The 19,493-nt window shown below is 44.4% G+C and overlaps 2 protein-coding genes across 2 annotated transcripts; one reads left to right on the top strand and one right to left on the bottom strand.

The window, feature by feature from the left end:
• Positions 1-5,817: 5,817 nt before the first annotated feature.
• Positions 5,818-6,863, top strand: LOC136492954 (heavy metal-associated isoprenylated plant protein 27-like). Its single transcript, XM_066488979.1, has 2 exons — positions 5,818-6,124; positions 6,249-6,863. Exons 1-2 carry the CDS (start codon positions 6,044-6,046, stop codon positions 6,633-6,635), a joined length of 468 nt encoding a protein of 155 aa, XP_066345076.1. The 5' UTR covers positions 5,818-6,043; the 3' UTR covers positions 6,636-6,863.
• Positions 6,864-8,367: 1,504 nt separating this feature from the next.
• LOC136494549 (uncharacterized) lies at positions 8,368-15,067 on the bottom strand. Its single transcript, XM_066490699.1, has 6 exons — positions 14,416-15,067; positions 12,243-12,377; positions 12,047-12,119; positions 11,085-11,179; positions 8,813-8,980; positions 8,368-8,709 (listed from the first exon to the last, which is right to left on the bottom strand). Exons 1-6 carry the CDS (start codon positions 14,738-14,740, stop codon positions 8,537-8,539), a joined length of 969 nt encoding a protein of 322 aa, XP_066346796.1. The 5' UTR covers positions 14,741-15,067; the 3' UTR covers positions 8,368-8,536.
• Positions 15,068-19,493: the final 4,426 nt, after the last annotated feature.

The raw sequence follows: 19,493 nt of genomic DNA, 5'->3' as shown, positions 1-19,493 counted from the left end.
ACTTGGTGGTTGGCACATTTAAGCAAGGGTTAGAAACCTCACCGATGCCCTAGACAGAAAAGACAAGGGGTTCACAGAGTGACCGGACGCTGGGTTCAGAGTCCGGTCAGTAGCAGCAGTGAGCACACGTCTCAGTCTTGTGACCGGATGTTGGTGTGAAGAGTGATCGGACGTTGGCAAGGTGCGTCCGGACAATGCTGATGTACGCTGACGTGTGGTGCATAGTGGAGACATTAAGTGACCGAACGCTGGGTGAGTCCGGTCGAGCATGACCGGAAGCGTCCGGTCGTGAAAATTCATGTTTGGAACCTTACTAGAAATGACCAAACGCTGAGGTCCAGCGTCCAGTCACTTTCTAACTGACGTGTCCGGCCATCACTTGACCGTTAAAATCAGGCGATCGGTGTTTGAAGCCAATGACACGCGGCGCACATCGCATGACCGGACGCTGAGGTCCAGCGTCCAGTCAATATGACCGGAGCATCCGGTCGGCCCATGTTCAGTGCAGTGAGGAGCCCAACGGCTCTATTTCGTGGGGGCTTCTATTTAAGCCCCATGGCCGGCTCAAGCTCTCCCTCTTGGCCATTTACATTGACATAGTTACCTTGTGAGCTTAGCCAAAGCCCTCCCACACATCTTCATCATCGATTCATCATCTTTGTGAGATTGGGAGAGTATCCAAGTGCATTGCTTGAGTGATTGCATCTAGAGGCACTTGGTATTCGTGTTTTGCTGCGGATTTCGCTTGTTGCTCTTGGTGGTTGCCACCACCTAGACGGCTTGGTGCTGTGGTGGAGGATTGGCACGAGTTGGTGATTGTTCATGGCCATCTCCGGTGATTGTGAGGGGATTTATACCTTCCCCAGCGGAGCGCCGAAAGGTAACTCTAGTGGATTGCTCGTGTCATTGAGTTACCTCACTTGTGGGTAGGTTCTTATGGTGTCCAATTGTGTGGACAAGGTTTGTGCAACACCTCTTAGCCGCCGAACCAATAAGTGTTGGTCGACACAACGGGGACGTAGTGTGTTGGCAAGCACGTGAACCTCAGGAGAAAAATCAGTTGTCTCTTGCCATTTGGTATTCTCCCAGTGATTGATTTAATATTCACCCTGTGATTGGTTCACTCCTCTACACGGCGGTATAATTACTCTACTCACTCATTTATATTCTTGCAAACTAGTTGTGGCAAGCTCTTTAGTGTAATTAGAATTGAGAGCTTGCTTTGTTATTTTAAGTTTATCTAGTGGAGCTCTTTAGAGTAGCAAGATTGAGAGCTCTTAGTGAGTAGTAACTTTACAAGTTATGTGCCTAGGAATCATTGCAACTAGAATTGTTGGATAGGTGGCTTGCAACCCTTGTAGAGCTAGAGCAAGTTTGCTTTTCGCTATTTGTCATACTAATCAAATTCCTCTAGTTGATTTGTAGATTTTTAAATAGGCTATTCACCCCCCTCTAGCCATATTAGGACCTTTCAAGTGGTATCAAAGCCGTGGTTACCGTTTGATTAAAGGCACTTAGCGAGTGTGATCACATTTAGGTTAGATAGCCATACTATTAAGAGGGTGAAACTCGTATTGAAATGCGGTTATCAAAGTGCCACTAGATGCTCTAACTCATTGCATATGCATTTTGGATCTAGTGGAGTGCTAACACCCTTCAAATGCTTTGTGAAAATATGCTAACATATGTGCACAAGGTGATACACTTGGTGGTTGGCACATTTAAGCAAGGGTAAGAAACCTCACCGGCGCCCTAGATAGAAAAGACAAGGGGTTCACAGAGTGACTGGACGCTGGTGGTGTAGTGATCGGATGCTGGGTTCAGAGTTCGGTCAGTAGCAGTAGTGAGCACACGTCTCGGTCTTGTGACCGGATGTTGGTGCGAAGAGTGACCGGACGCTGGCAAGGTGCATCCGGACAATGCTGACGTACGCTGACATGTGGTGCACAGTGGAGATATTAAGTGACCGGACGCTGGGTGAGTCCGGTCGAGCATGACCGGACACGTCCAGTCGTGAAAATTCATGTTTGGAACCTTACTAGAAATGACCGGACGCTGAGGTCCAGCGTCCGGTCACTTTCTAACTGACGCGTCCGGTCATCACTTGACCGTTGAAATCAGGCGATCGGCGTTTGAAGCCGATGACACGCGGCGCACATCGCACGACCGGACACTGAGGTCCAGCGTCCGATCAGCCCGTGTTTAGTGCGGTGAGGAGCCCAATGGCTCTATTTCGTGGGGGCTTCTATTTAAGCCCCATGGCCGACTCAAGCTCTCCCTCTTGGCCATTTGCATTGACATAGCAACCTTGTGAGCTTAGCCAAAGCCCTCCCACACATCTTCATCATTGATTCATCATCTTTGTGAGATTAAGAGAGGATCCAAGTGCATTGCTTGAGTGATTGCATCTAGAGGCACTTGATATTTGTGTTTTGCTGCGGATTTCACTTGTTGCTCTTGGTGGTTGCCACCACCTAGACGGCTTGGTGCAGCGGTAGAGGATTGGCACAAGTTGGTGATTGTTCGTGGCCATCTCCGGTGATTGTGAGGGGATTTGTACCTTCCCCGACGAAGCGCCAAAAGGTAACTCTAGTGGATTGCTCATGTCATTGAGTTACCTCACTTGTGGGTAGGTTCTTGCGGTGTCCAATCACGTGGATGAGGTTTGTGCAACACCTCTTAGCCGCCGAACCACCAAGTGTTGGTCGACACAACGGGGACGTAGCGTGTTGGCAAGCACGTGAACTTGAAGAGAAAATTGGTTGTCTCTTGCCATTTGGTATTCTCCTGATGATTGATTTAATATTCACCCTGTGATTGGTTCACTCCTCTACACGGTGGTATAATCACTTTACTCACTCATTTATATTCTTGCAAACTAGTTGTGGCAAGCTCTTTAGTGTAATTAGAATTGAGAGCTTACTTTGTTATTTTAAGTTTATCTAGTGGAGCTCTTTAGAGTAGCAAGATTGAGAGCTCTTAGTGAGTAGTAACTTTACAAGTTGTGTGCCTAGGAATCATTGCAACTAGAATTGTTTGATAGGTGGCTTGCAACCCTTGTAGAGCTAGAGCAAGTTTGCTTTTTGCTATTTGTCATACTAATCAAATTCCTCTAGTTGATTTGTAGATTTTTAAATAGGCTATTCACCCCCTCTAGCCATATTAGGACCTTTCACCTGCACACCCAACGCTCGGTACGGGAGCTCGATGAGCTTGCGTCGTGGCGCAGGTCAGGGAGGCGCTCAACCTAGCCTGCCACGTCGACGTGTCCTCGCGCTGCGTAGCTATCGCGCCGGATGGAGCTGGCCGACTACGGCATCTATATCACACGTTGGCTAGAGCACCATGCTCCCACGCACATCATCGGCGGCATGCGTAGGCTCCATGACGAGGCCGACGCGCGCATCAGCTACGTCGAGGAGATGGAGGCGCCGCTCACCAAGGCTACTAGAGTCCACCAGCCCATGCACGAGCTCCTCGAGATGTGCCACGGTGACGTGGACCTGCCTGTCGAACGACATGTACACCACTGACCCAAACCGCCGCTCGTCGAGCCACGCGAGGCACCCTTCGAGGTCCTCGTCCTTGTCGCCGCCGCCTTTCGGCGACTCGCTGGTGGCGAGGAACAGCGGGCCAACTAGCCAGGCACGGAGAGGTGGAATGACTCGAGGTCGTCGAACAAGAACCGTGTCACCGGGACCTCGTCCACGGTGAGCGTGATGCTCTCTAGGAACCCTAGGACGCGGAAGGGGGTGCCATCCTAGATGCTCTTGGTCGGGGGCGGCCTGTAGGTCACGAGGGAGAAGTAGAGCGCCAGGGAGAAGGCGGACAGCAGCGCGAGCAACGGCGCGAGGAGGGAGGCTAGGTTCCCCGCAAAGGGATCCCGTAGTAGCGTCGTGGTGTGTAGGAACGCCGGGAAGAGCGAGTGGCTCCTAGTTGCTAGGGAACGGGAGCGCCATAAGGCCGATGTATGCTGGGAGGCGGTGCAGCGCAAATGCGAGGTTGCCTGGGGCTGTGACCACCGTGACGAGGAGTTCACGGAGCTATCTCAAAACGTGACGGAATGGTATTTTTCAAAAATGGTTCATTCTTTTAGTGCTATTTCACGTATGGACAGATTTTCGATGGTATTTTTCGGATACCATAATCTTTCGGTGCTATAGAACTAATTTTCTCTCAAAAAAGAGAGGGAACGAGCATATCCAGCAGTCCCCAATACAACTCCCCCAATAAGATGATATTAGAGTAGCCCAATATCACTTTCTAGATTTATTGGGAGAGTTGCTACAGCAGTACCCCAATATATTTCTCCCAATACCCATATGAAAGGTGGGTCCCATAGGAGTATAAAAGAAAACATGGCTCAAAAGTGGTAGTTGGGATGATCCCCATGGTACTGAGGGAGTTGTATCTCCCATTTCTTTGAGGGGAGACGAGGAAAATATTGGTGGCCACAAAAAAAAAGGAGAGATATTGGAGAACTACTGGAGTAAGAAAAAAGCATAGATATCTCTAATATGACAGTTTTATGAGGGATAGAAGAGATACTAGGAAACTGCTGAAGATGCTCAGGATGGTGAATTTTGGGAGTTAGGGCAAATTGGTCTCATGTGGCCATTTGCAAATCTCAGATGACACAAGCAAAGCAATCCCAACGCAAAGTTTTTTTTGGTATAAATAAAATGCTTGTACGTACAAAGCACCACAAACTGGTACGTAATTGTACGTGAATCTCGGAGCTGCAGCAAATTGCTCACGGCTCGCTCTTGCTAGTTTTGCGGTTATATTAAAATCAGTACCAGTACATATTCCCAGTACACCAGTACGAGTTCTCTAGTTGAGGGTCAAGTCGTAAACAGTGGCTGGCCGGTGCCGTCTCTGTCTGGCCCTGACCCCATCCCCATGACCAGGACAGTAGCCAAACAGCTAGTCCCGTTTATTTTTGGCCGGTTGGCAGCATCCTCGCACTCGTCTCGTCGGCCGGCCAACAAGTTCAGGTCAGGTCATGACTCATGAGCATTCGCAGTCGGCACGCAGCTCTACTGTACCCAATCTTGACCATACTCCCGACGCAGAAATCATCAAAGTTTCTATAGACGTTAATTAAACTATAGACATTAATTATACTGTCACTTTAACGTTTTGCTACGTGGCAAGGCAGTTATCAAAGAAAGAGAACAAAAATCATAGAAACCGGATCTAAATGCTTGTCTAGTTTCCAACCAAATTTCTAAGTGCTACGTAGCCATCATATCGAATCTTACGATACGTGCATGGAGCATTAAATGTAGACAAAAAAAACTAATTACACAGTTTGGTTGGAAATTGCGAGACGAACGTTTTGAACTTAATTAATCCATAATTAAATACTAACTGTCAAATAAAAACGAAAATACTACATTAGCTAAATTCCTAAAATTCATAAACTAAGCACAGCCTAAGTTAGAAACATATCTACGATAAAGAGACTTAATTGATAGGGAACGGCGACAAAACGTACGAGGACCGTAGTTTCTATGCATAGCATTGGGCTGCCCTAACATCGGCGGGCCGGGCGTCACCCCCGGTGCTTCATCAATCACCACCACCTGTCCACGCGCCCGCCCCCACGTGGCCCCCCTACCTAACGTGGCGTGTGGGGCCCATATCACATCAAACTCCCCGGTACCACCGCCGTTTCCTATTTTCCTTCCTCCTCCCATCATTCATCCGCGCAGCTGCAGCCTGCAGAGGCTCAGTCCGTTCACACCAGTCCTCCGCGGGGCGACGCGTCTTTAAAAAATTTGAAAACTCTTCGCGGCCCCGCGCCGCACCCCACGTGTCGGGGCGGTACTGGATTCCGGCGGTGGCCAAGATGCCTATTTATATTTATCAATCGTCTTGGGAGAGCCTCCAGCTTGTATCGTAGGTCTCCCTCTCCTCTCAAGACTCACAGTGCGCTTTGTAGAACGCAGAGCAGATCAGCAGAGGCTCTTGTGTTGTTTGGTTTCCTTGTTTCTCCAGTCCCCAGTAGGAAGGGAAGGGAACGTCAGGTCTGCGAGCGATGGGCATCGTCGACGTCGTCTCCGAGTACTGCTCCTTGCCGAGGACTCGCCGGCATCTCAAGAAGAGGAAGCAGTTCCAGGTACACATCTTTTTCAATCTTGTTCTGTTTCACTTCGGGATCGATCTTGTTATTAATCCATCCATACATACGTATATTCCTGCCGAAAGCCCAACAACTGAGCTGACCTCAACTGAACATGCAGACGGTGGAGATGAAGGTGCGGATCGACTGCGAAGGCTGCGAGCGGAAGGTGAAGAAGGCGCTGGAGGACATGAAGGGCGTGAGCTCGGTGGAGGTGACGGCGAAGCAGAACAAGGTGACGGTGACGGGGTACGTGGACGCCGCCAAGGTGATGCGCCGCGTCGCCTACAAGACGGGCAAGCGGGTGGAGCCGTGGCCCTACGTGCCCTACGAGATGGTGGCGCACCCCTACGCGCCGGGGGCCTACGACAAGAAGGCGCCCGCCGGGTACGTCCGCAACGTCGTCGCCGACCCCACCGCCGCGCCGCTCGCCAGGGCGTCGTCCACCGAGGTCAGGTACACCGCGGCGTTCAGCGACGAGAACCCAAACGCCTGCTCCGTCATGTAGATAGATGGTGCCGGTGGGGGACCTGGACCTCAAGAGGGTAGTGGCAGCCTTCGTTCCAGTTGCTTTGTTGCTGTTGGAGCTTTTGTTCTTTTTATTGTTTTTTTTCTCCTTTCCGGTTTGTTGTACTGAAGAATGACAGTCTGATGGCTGGTCGGTTTCTGGACTGATAAGTCAGTCTGGCTGATACTTGTTTGCTATGAGAAAAAAATACTACTAGCTGATTGATAAGTCTTGACTAAAACCAACCAACGAACTGGCAGTGTTATGTGTTTTGATTTTGTGAAAAAGAACGAATTTGTAATGGTAGTAGTTTTATAAGCGTTGTGGAAACTGAATCGGCAAAATCAGTCGTCCTTGCTATGGCTAGCAGTGAAAGCAATGATTGGTTCCAAAGGGACGTGCAAATATCCTAGCAACAGCGTAGTGGGTTTGGGTATGGATTTGAGCATTGATGAGACGCGCCACGGTGCATTATTTCGGTGGTTGCAAACGCCAAACGGTAGGTACCCTTTGGCCTTTGGGCGGCCACTTTTATTTGGGTTGGTGAGCAGTCAGGTATTAGTTGCAAACTTGCGCTCTCGTCGGCTGACATAAGTCGACTAAAGATGTGGCTGATACACAAAACCACTATGTATCGGTTGGTTTCAGCTAATTCAATAATGTTTTGTGAGAGAAAATAAGCTGAAACAAGCTAAAATAAGTGAGACAAGTCGAGAATAATGTTCTGTGAGAGAAAATAAGCTAAAACAAGCTGAAATAAGCGAGACAAGTCAAACCGAACAGGGTGAAAGTAGTGTAATAAGCCAGCTGATAAATTTAAACGAACAGGGCCTTAGAATTGACACCACGGGCTTCATGAATTCGGATAAACAAATAGTTTAAGTTGAAAATCAAAGTTTTTTTGACAACAGTTGAAAATCAAAGTTGGTCTGCTGGTTGGCGTTCATCGCTGAACCTTGAGCGAGGTCATTTGCTCCTACAGTCCTACTGTTCTCCCTCCGTCCTCGGTTCCTTTCCCCGGTCTTTTTCTGCTCTGGAGTTGCAGCTTCAAGCTAGAGTTGCAGGTTCTAAGGTCTTGAGCAAGTTTCAGCAATTTCTGTTTAAGAAACAAACGGATATTGGCTGGTTCGTATCATTGCTGGTTCGTAAAGAAGTACTGCTGGTTGATTTGTGTGAGAGAAAAATATTATTTCGACTAAAAATTTACGATCGTCTACGATAGGCCACAGCCAAACGAACAGACTGACTAACGGTTTGGAGGCCCGGTATAACCCATGGGCCATGGTCATAAGATCTACGGGCCACTCTGGAACATGTCCAGTCAATAAATGCCACATGAGATTGCCATTAATTAATTAAACAATCATGAATCTTGGCAGATTCTGCATTCCGTACTTCATTAAAGGCCTGGTTTAGTTGGAATTGTTTTTTGAAAAATAGTACTGTAGCACTCTTATTATTATTTAATAATTAATGTCTAATTATAATCTAATTAGGCTTAAAAGATTCGTCCCATAAATTTTGTCTAAACTGTATATTTATTTTTTTATTTATATTTAATGCTTTATACATGCGTTTAAAGATTTGATGTGACGAAAAATCTTAAAAAATTTTACAAAATTTTAGAAACTAAACAAGCACAAAGTGTACAACGTATATGCAAGGCACGGCAGAGGATTGCTGATGGTGAACCCCTCAAAATTACATCAAATACAATTTAGACGTGATCAACTAGGAGAACAAAGCCTTACAACACCCAAGTCAAAATACTGTTCCTCCGTGCTAGTACTTCATATCTGGCAGAGCATTATTGCATACATTTAATTCTGGCAAAATTTTGAGTAGCCTCGATGTATAGGCACAGATTCCACTAAATTCTTTAAAAGAATGTTGTCAAAATTCTAGTTTCCTTCTGCATCCTGTATTCTTGATGGTTCTCCAACTGCAACTTCCATACGTTGGTACCAATCACCGATTTCAGTATTCTCAACCATATCTTTTCCTGCTCTCAAGTACCGGATAGGTCTCAGAACACCGAAGACGGCAAGATCTGCCAAGTTAGGCTTGGAGCCACCTGGAGGAACAGCCACAGTTAGTATTGCTTCAAGAAATAAAATTATCTCTACTGTTTCCCTATTCCTATGCCCTTGTTTTTAGCAAATGAATAAATAGGATACCCAGAAATTCTCTTCCATTCAGGGCTTCGATCCATGTATTGGCAGCATCATACAATGAAGCACGCTCATCAGTTATGTTATATTTCTTCTTTAGCTTCTTAGATACCATGTACATGGCTGCAGCACCAGCATACTTCACGGCAAACCTCTCTGTAAAACTGAAATTACCTGCATAACAAAGTTTGGAAAAGAGCATTTATTGTCATATGTGAAAATAACAAAAAAATAAAATCACGAGTCACACAATTCAAGTAAATTTGTGTAATCATCCATATAAAAAAACGATAACCCTCACATCTGTCGGTACACTACAAAATATATTTTAGTCCAATGTCAAAACTCATTGGAAGATAAGTCAGAGAACCAAAATTGCAAGCATTCCACAGCTCTACAAGTTGCTGGACAGATCAATGAAAGCATAGATTTGTACAAAAGCACACCGTGTACAACCTTCTTAGTGTCTTATTAGTGTGGTGTCTAGTGCCGTGTGGTTATTCCAGCCACGTCCTGTACATTAAACTCTTTCTCCTTAATTGAAAGGCAGAGCTCCTGCCATTTGCGTTAAAAAAAAGAACCAAAATTGCATTCATTTTTCTGGACAGCCATCAGGATAGGAAACAACCCTATTATGTATGAGACCGCATTGACAGTGTGTATTAGAAAATGTTTGTTTGCAGAATTCACAAGATTCATCAATGATCAAGACGAGACTATGTTGTTTGTTTGTAGGGTTCACGAGACCAAGAATTTTGTGTCAGGTACCGTGTACAGAGCAAAAAGGCAAAAATTTGATGTATTTGCTGGTATCTAAACATCCAAAAACAATTTGATGTATGTACTGTCTCTGAGCTGATACAAAATCCCAAGAAAAAGATGGACCCGGTGTGCTTGTATCTCTGAGCTGATGTAAAATCACCAGCAAAAAGGCAATCTAAGCAATTGAATGTATCCGCAAAATGAAAATGATGAAAAAAAAGATGAAACTTTAACTGCACATCTCTGAAAACTTATGCAGAATCACCAGCTTTTCGACAGAACCACCAAAGAGAACAATCAAGCATTCGACATTCTAGCTATATGTGTTCATTGTGTTGCCATGGTTCACACATTATCTGAGAATGCACTGCCAAAATGGATTTCATAGGTCATCAACACTCAAAACTAACAGATCTAAGAAAATATGATGTGGGGCCGTTGCTCTTTATTTTCGTCAAGGCATAGAAGAAGGCCTGACAACCATATGGGGGCCATAGCAATCAACAAAATCAAGTTCTAAATATTACGTGATACATTTCTCTTTTTTTATCGAACGAATTCCATGATACATTTCTTGTTCCATGCCATCCCATAAAGGATAGCAATCCACAAAGGATCCTACTTTCTGAGAAAGGCATAATTGTCTTTTGTGAGTACCCTGAGCTCTGATAATATCTAGGGCATAAAAGTGTTAAATACTCCTTTATATATTGTCACTAGATGGATTTTTACCCCCAAGGCCAAAACTGCATCTTTCTCATGACACTGCATGTTTAGGGGAATGACATGTACAAAAGATGGGTAACTATTTCAATCATATCTGGAGAAGAAAAGATGGGTGATGGCACAAGAACCCACAGAAGATAGTGTTGGGCTATTGTCACAAAAACTGAAAATCAGTAGTGTTTGGCTATTGTCACAAAAACAGAAAATCAGTCCGGTAGCCAAAATTTCCAATAGTAGCAGCCAAAAATTATGTATCTGAAAAGGCAAAAAATGACCTACAATTTGGAACCGAGGTAATAAAATGCAACGGAACCAAATTTGGGAGTGGCAAGAAGAAATACGTTTAACAATGACAACCGATAATAAACATATCTGGTTTGCTGAAATAACCATAATAGATTATAACCAGATTTGTATGCAACGCGCCTCAGTAAGGAGCAACCAAAATTATAGTATGGCTTCACGCCATTGTTCATTATGGAATTCAGAATTTTACAACATCATATCAGCTTGATTTGAAAGCAGCTATCACCCAAACACCACCCATTAGTCCATGAATCCATATTCTATGTAACAATTTACGATTGTGTGCCTTATGTAATTCTCAATAAGTAGAGCGTGAGCTTAAATTTGCACAGGTGTTCAGTGATAGTGGGCAGTGCTCACCTCAATAAATTCAATTTTGCAGGAGAGGAAAGATACTAAAAGTGCATCTCTAAAGTTCAAAGTATGTAAAAGACAGGAATTATATGATGATATGTACAACAGATTTGAGGATATATCGTGTTACCATGTTTTGCAATGTAGTCAAAAGATTCTAGAGCTTCTGAAGTTGTCCGATATATGTTAGGAGACAAGACATGCACAAGGTGTTCATCAACCCACCTAGATCAAGGGAAAAATATTAGAAGGAAGAAAACAAAATAGCAATGTTTCAAAGAGCACAAGGCCCTAGAGTGGTGGTCAAGCTCAAAAATTCTAGAGCATTTGAAGTTATCCGATATATGTTAGGAGGCAAGATATGCACAAGGTGCTCATCAACCCACCTTGATCAAGGAAAAGTATTATAAGGAAAAAAAAAGCAATGTTTCAAAGAACACAAGGCCCTAGAGTGGTAGTCAGGCTCAAAAGTGCCCAGGTGGCTTCTGGCATATTAATGAAATGAACATGTAAAAAATAGAGAAAAACACCTAGACAAAATGCCTAGCAGTAAACAAAGTGTTAGCATGCCTAGAGCATAGGCAACGCCTTTTTAAGCACTGGTTTAGGCATAACTATTCAGATAGTGGTGGCGAAAGCAGGATTCTAAAGAACTGTTACCAATATAATACCAGTTCACCCCGAATGGGCAGTACTGATTGTGAATAGTATAGTGATAAGGTCAGGACAACTGGGTTTGCACAAGTTTCTTGGAACACGTGTGGAAGCGTAGTTCTAAAAGAAAAGTAATTCACAAATATTTGAAGTTACTAGAAGAACCTGAAATTCAAGGACAAATTTAATTTGCTGTTTGTTTTTGTTTACTTTATGGTTGTTAAGTCATTTTCATCTCACTACATAATTGTTCACATACAAAGTACAAATGGACTTGTGCATGAAAGTTAAGAACAATGTGAGGCCACGCTACCACTACTAAAAGTGAAATCACAAAAAACTTCATTACTTTCAACCTCCAAACCATGGGTTCAAAGAAATTTTGAAATGCTAAGCCATAACTTAAATAGTAATTAATGAAAGTAATAGATAAGATACCTTCGCCATTTTGCTTCCTCATCATTAGTGAGTTCATCAGGGTTGATCCTGCGCTGTAGTATATTGATTATATCTGCCAACAAGATCGCAAAAATGCCAAAGGATTTCATTGTTCAGCCCATATGAGAAAAAGCATGTAATTTGCGATTATCACAATGTAAAAAGAGACAAAAACTATGTAACAGCAAAGAGTAACCTGATGAATCAACAAGCTCTTCACCATCTACTGTCAATATTGGGACTTTCTTGTAATCAGACCACTTGATTTCCTTTTTGCTCAATGGATTAACTTCCACAACTTTATATGGTATATCATGATAGTCTAAAAAGGCTGAGATGAAGGCAATGGAGAAAAAGTTAATGTCATGGCAGTAGGAACATGTATATTCAAGAACAGAAAAGTATATTGTTCTCAAGCAGACAATTTCTATAGTTCTCCTGCTGTTATGAAATGTTAATACCAACATTTTTACAAAATGTATTCCATTTCATTACCCTCATATTTAGGAAAATAGTTTGGCATCTAACTATTATTTACTGTACTATAGAGCTCATGGACCAAACCCTGTTAAACATTGGCACGGAGAACAAAGACAAATCACATTCCAAATTCCAAATTTAAACATGAAGTAAATTGCTATCATATCATACTTCAGAAACATAACAGTTTCTATATTTATACATAAAAAGAGAGTATAACTCTCTGCATCTCCGCCGTTCGTATGGTTTACCAAGAACAGCTTCTATATTTATTCTACGTTCAATTATGGTGATTTGTGAACTTTATTGTCTGAGAGTTGAGACTAGTTGAGACTGCCTCTTGTAGTTGTCCAGTTGTGTATAATTGCTATACATTCTTATTTGGTTGATGCAAGTTCAGACTTGGAGAACTGGTGAACAGAGATGCTTTGACTTTTCTATTGGCTCATTGGAAATTTGCAAGGAAAAGTGCAAAATGGGTAAATGACAATATTGCAAGGTAATTTCAATGTTCCTGCTAGGCTGCTAGTAATTTCAGAACTTTAGTAATGCAATATTATTTATTTAAAACTACGATGATGTATCCTTGTATCAGTTTTTTTTTTGGAGGATGCCACATCCACATATCCATGCTGCATATGAGGCTGGTTGCAGCATAAATGTTGACATCCCTATCATTGTGAGCAGCATGGAAACATGGGGGGTGAAGGAAAATAAAGAGAATAGACAAAGCAGAATTTGGTGGCTTGCTGCATATTGGCTGCTATATTGGAGCTAGATGCATCAAAGTTGCCCTGTCATTGACTTTTACACGGGTTAGCAGAAGAAACAGGACCAACCCAAGATGAGTAAGATCTTTATGGTTTTAGTCCAGCAAGTTACCTACAGGATCAACAATTTTGAGATGGCAGGTTGCATCCCTGTCTCTTCAACCTATGACCCAATAGAACTTATGTTTCTTAGGGAAAAAAAAGAAAGACAAAAATGTGATGCCCTGCTGATCCCTCATCTTGTCAGTGCCACCCCGCTCCACCATTATTCTCTATTGCTCCACTATTATGGAGCAGCAAAGGAAGGCAAGTTTTCTTGGTTCGTTTGGCTTTCTCTCTCCCCCCCTGTCCGCTCTCTCGCACTGCGAGTTTTTCCATTCCACCCAATCAGTAAGAAGGAAATGATGTGGATGTGTAGGTGCTTGATATTGCAGCAGAAAGCTCGGTTTGGAACGTGTTGAATTAATTCTGGAGGCAGTTGGGCATCAGTTTTGGAGATAGTGGATCGTGTACCTGGATCGCACACCTCAAAGGATGGGATTAGATTCATGGGTCTCTCTCATCCATAAAGAATTGTGTAGGCATGGAAATACAAGGCGTTGGACAGTTTTCAGACCAAAGAAAACTGGATCTGTACACAAGCTTGTAGCTGGTTTGATCCAGGTTGGTCTTGGATTGGTGTTGCAGTTTCTGCAGTTCCAGACCAAACAACAAATAGTATTGGGACCACCAACACTGCAGTGACACAGGAGGGGCACTACTGTGCAATGTGCAATTGTGAAAATACAAGTAGTCCTCGTGCAATCAACTTATTGGTCATGTATCATCCTCATCTTCAGCAATCTAGCACTCCTCTCAGTAGTGATGCACTGTTTTGTGATGAATGATTGCTTCCTGAATTTACCAGATTAAGTTCATCTATTGTGTTTGTTTTATTCATCTATAAGCAAACAGAGCAAACCATGTAACATTTTATTATATAAGATGATGTGCTCCTACCAATTTTTTTAAAAAGAAAACCATATATTCCTACACAAAATGAGTGACAAAAAATCCCCTGATCCCAGAAGTAAGTGGGAAACTGATTTCAAACGTAACATACACTGGAAGGTGTCTCACCTCTGACCTTGTTGCAGAAGGGGCAGGCCTGGTACTGGTACAGCACCACGTTCTGCGGCAACAGATCCGGCTGCGGCCGCTCCTTGGCCTTGGCCTCCGCCGCCGCAACAGTAGCGAAGGTGAGGGAGAAGGATACTGCGCCGGCAACCCCAGCAGGCATCACCCTCGAGAATGGAAGCGGCGAACGGGGCACCGGCACCGGCGTGGCGCACCACCGCGCGCCCGCGGCGGCGGCGGCCGTGGCGGGGGAGGCTGCGCCGTTTAGATGGCGCGCGGAGAGGAGGGAACGGGAGACCAGGGTCTGCGCCGCTCGCAGCGACCTCATCTTGGCAAGGTCCTAGGGTTTGGCCTGGTCGGCGCCGGGCAATGACCAATAGATCCGATGGTTTAGCGGCAGCATACAAGGGCTCTAAAACCCATTGCCCTGTTTCTCTGAACCAAGGCTCGTCGTCCAGATTTCAGCGTATACACCTGTTTGGTTGGTTCGCGGCCTGCCAGCCAAACACGTATGAAAACACTATCTGGTTACACGTTCATAAGGTCCTGCCACTCAATCAAGAAGCTAAACAAAGATTTTTCTAAAAAAAATCCTCACAAAAGATAGTACATGATTTTTTTAAAATCCTCATAAATAACAGTACATGTTGTAATATCTGAGCGCACACCCAAACAAACACCACCATACACAATCCTTGCATATACTAACACACGCACATGTCTACGAGAAATTCACAAGCTCATTCACGAGGACAAGCTCCACGGAGCGACAGACGTCCCGTTTCTTATTGCGATATCTTAGTTGGGGAAAAACTTTGGATGAGACACAACACTTCCACCATCCGCGCTACGCACGGTTCTAAGCTAAAGATCTAAACCTAAGCCGACGAAATTTAAATCTAGGAGCTAGATTATGACAATTTTTTGTCCTCCAAACAAATAGCTCATGGGTTGCCTAGCCTGAACAAACAAAATATTGGATGGGCTCATATTTTTTTATTGAGTATATTTGAGTGGATTATATATTTTTATCGGGACTTATAAAGCATATAAATTTAAACTATTTTTTTTCAATTTTTTATCAATCTCTATCTCCTTTTTTTATTTACTGGTTTTCATCTTATTTTCTCTATTATTTTTCTTCCCTTTCTGCTTGAATTGGATCCACCATCCACCATAGCCACGGTACTTGTGGTCTCCATACCTGATATCTCATAGTTTAACTATCATTGTTACATCATTGGCTCTATTTGGAATTGCTTATTAGTCAACTTCTCATTGGAAAAAACAAAAGTTGTTCTAACTCTGACTAGTTTCTCCAAACGTGCATGTACCTCGATAACATAAAAACTGAAAAGCCCATCAGGAGTTTTTTTTATTATGGCCCCTTGGTTCTCATCTCCCATTCACAATCGTGCCGTCACTGAGCTCGCCTCCTCCTACCTCCTCCATCGCTCCACAGGCTCATTGCCACCTCTTCTATCGTCGACGCAAGCTTCGTGCACCTTCTCCACCGATGACACCTGTTCCTCTTCTATTTACTGTGCCTCCTTCTCCTTTTTCATCCACTCGTTGGATCCTCTATCCTCCTTCGCCACCACGTGGGCTCCTCTTACATCTGCAACGTAGGTGTCTCCTCAACGCTATTATTGTCGGACAATTGAGAACCATGCACTGCTTAGCTCAAATACCTCTTCTTCCACAGGATGTGTGCCTACCACATGGCGGCGGGGGGGGGGGTGTCTCGCTCTTGCCATGGCTGAAGACATGGAGGATAAGGCGGATGACAGGGGAAACACGCGATTGACTATGGTGCAACAAATGAAGACTAAGCTCGGCGGAGGCCTTCCCGCAAGCAGAACGGTTGAAACTCGCCTTGATCGGGTCGGCCCCTTCTAGGGAGCGAGCACCTGGATGGAGGGCCCGCCGAGCTGTCGCGGCTGCTGGTAGCGTCGGGGGCCTCATCGGAGCTCGGTCAACCGAGCGGTGCCATCGCCTTAGCCTTTTCCTCCGCTGATACTTCTCTTGCATCTCGGTCGGAGCTCGCGGGGCCATGGGACGCCAAGACTATGACCACCTGAGCGACACAGTCTTGGTCGCAGTAGTAAGCCTGCTCGAAGCTACCTTCGACGGTGATGACCCCATTGGGGCCGGGCATCTTCATCTTCAAGTAGGTGTAGTTTGGGATAACCATGAACTTTACGAAGCATGGCCATCCGCAGCAGGGCATGGTAGGCTGTAACACCTCAGCGTTATGCTTTGCATTTGGCACTTGCATTTCATGAGCACAAGCATCATCCAAGCATTCATGAACATTAGCATATGAAATTTTATCTCATTCTTATGTGGCAGAACCACCCGAAATAACACATCTTCAGAGGCGCTCGTCTTCCACTAGACACTAAGCACCCCAAAAGCGAGGTACATCGGGCAGGTTCCGTCGGGCACACCCCACGGGAGAGCCCGAATAATCCACATTTTCCCTAAGGATCCAATAATGAGAATGAGTTAAAATACTTAGTCCATTTCATACATCCAGAGTTCTTATAAATATATTATTACAGTACCAAATTCAAAGTGTGGAAATTTAACAGCGAAATGAAAAGAAACATCTATCGATAAATATACAAGGATCCGTTTGTGCCCATTAGAAGAATCATTCACACAACGGCTACTCCTCAAGCAGTACCTGCAATAGGAGTAAATAAACCCTGAGTACACAATGTACTCGCAAGACTTACTCGACTAGTGGGAATAATTTCTCGACTCCAATGGATATGAAAACCTTTATGGTTTGCTGGGTTTCCTTTTTTGCAGAAAGCAATACTAATAGTAAATCCTTATTTATGTTATTATTAGCAGTCATGATTAATTCATTATCTAGCCATTCTATATAAGCACCTGTCCTACTTTCAAGCAAGAGTTGAGCAAACAGTTCTATTTCATCACCTTTCATCTTTTAGTTCTTACTACGGTGCTAGACTGTAGACAAGCCGTACCGGAACGCCGGTGATTCATGAATCAATCTGCCCAGCTGGGTACCCCAAAACACATGCCCCGCTTATATCCAGGCATAAGCAGGACCAACCCATCACTCTCCTATCATGGGGTCTAGGTCCCTATCCAAACTTGGACTCTAAGCCCCCACTCCTAAGTCCCAGACTTAGTGCAGTGCTTAGACCTAGTGCAGTGCTTAGACCTCTACCATCCCCGCCTCCAATCAGTCAGTCCAGAAAGAGCCGAAACCCACGATAAGAGAGCAACAAGCCTCCCTGCGTACATACCCAAGTATGTGCTCGGGATAATAAGTCTGTGACTTGCCTAGAACCCAATGTAACGACCGATCCTTAACCAACATAGACAGGGAAAAAATGTAACCAAGCTTTGCCCTGTTGGCCACAGGACACAACCTCTTACACCCACCAATACCCAAACCATATCCCTGTCCGGTCTCCATTTTTCCTTTCCACCATTTTATCATGAGTGATCTTAATAATCACCTATTGTGAATAACGACAGGTTACCCAAGCTACCAAAATCCTAAGCATAGCAGCTACTCGACCTATACTAGTAGGACTCATAGGTAAGTATATCTATGCATGTAGTTTCCATAAAATACCTATAACGTAAATGCATATCACATATATATATATTCCATGATCATTCAAAAATAGGGGTTATGCACTAGGGCTTGCCTTGGACAGGCGGGGTGTCAACAAAGTTAGCAACTGATGGCTCCGGGGCTCCCTCCTATACGAGAATCTCCTCCTCATACTCCTCAATGATCTCCTCGTAGTTCAGTTCGTCCGCAGGCACGAACTCTACCAACTCGTTATCTATATGCATGAAATGATGATGCAACACTTAATAATACGACAACAGCAACTCTTTAAATAAAATACATCTGTCAAGCTACAAAACTAGCTCTACCAACTAAGATGCTATGTTACCTATCATTCCCACTAAATAGGTATGAACATTTCATGTATTAACTTAGCAATTAAAGGAATCCCTATTCTTAATATCAATTTACTCTATATATGATAAAACAAGGAGTACTAGCTACTCTATTTATCAACCTACTCTAGAGCTATAAAATTTATAGTGAGCACATAATACTTTAATGAACCCACTGTAAAAGTTTCATTGCTAAATCTATCACCAATTTGCCACAAAAATTCCTACAACATTAAGCTAAATAATACTAAGCTTTCCTAAATGAATTAATAAAGCTATCATTATCACAAATAACTATAAACTAACTACACCAACAGATAGATAGCATTTTTGTGAACTTAACAAATTTTGTTTAACTATTTTTGGACATCTATAGAATTTACTATAATTTTACAAAGATCAGCTCAAAACTAAATTGAATAAACATTTACTAATTCTCTGGAAAAATGAAAAACTAGAATCCATTCGCACGGCCCATCGCGCGAGCGGCTCGGCCCACCCTACGCAGCGCGCGCACATGCGACCCACTAGTGCGGCCGACGCGGCGTGACACAACTGTGCATCGACGGCCCACGACGGGAACCCGCGCGCCTCAGCTATTTAGCGAAAATGTTCTTGACCTACCAGTGAATCACCCTAAGACCCATGACACTATTCCTATAGTCGGCTATTTTACAAATAAGCCCTCAGAACAAACTGTCTTTACCATGGCCAGGTCCTCGGGCACCGGCGCGGCGGCGCTGACACATCGCGGTCACGTCGGCCAACCTAGCCCCTCCCCGCCCCCGATAGCGAGCCGATGCTCACCTTGATACGAACGCAAGGCGATGGGTGGTGAGGCGGTGAATAGAGACATAGTCCCGAGCTCCCTCCATTGCGGCGGGCCTCCTATAGCGGCGATGGCCATGTTCCCATGAGCTCAGGCGCAACCAAGACTAAAGGACTAGAGGACGAGCATCAGTAACTCACCTAGAACCTACTAGACGTGATGTCTTGACCGGGGACAGGCCAAGTGAGTCTGGCCACGCGTGCACGGCAAGCACTGCGATTGACGGTGATGGCGCGACCGTGCCAGTGACGCCGAGAGGGCACTAGAGGTAAAAATGGGGTGCGCATGGGATGCA

This window comes from Miscanthus floridulus, chromosome 11 (genome assembly GCF_019320115.1).
Source record: "Miscanthus floridulus cultivar M001 chromosome 11, ASM1932011v1, whole genome shotgun sequence".
NCBI classification, from domain to species: Eukaryota; Viridiplantae; Streptophyta; class Magnoliopsida; order Poales; family Poaceae; genus Miscanthus; species Miscanthus floridulus.
Note: the sequence above shows the minus strand (reverse complement) of the source record. Positions and strands in the feature narration are given on the sequence as shown.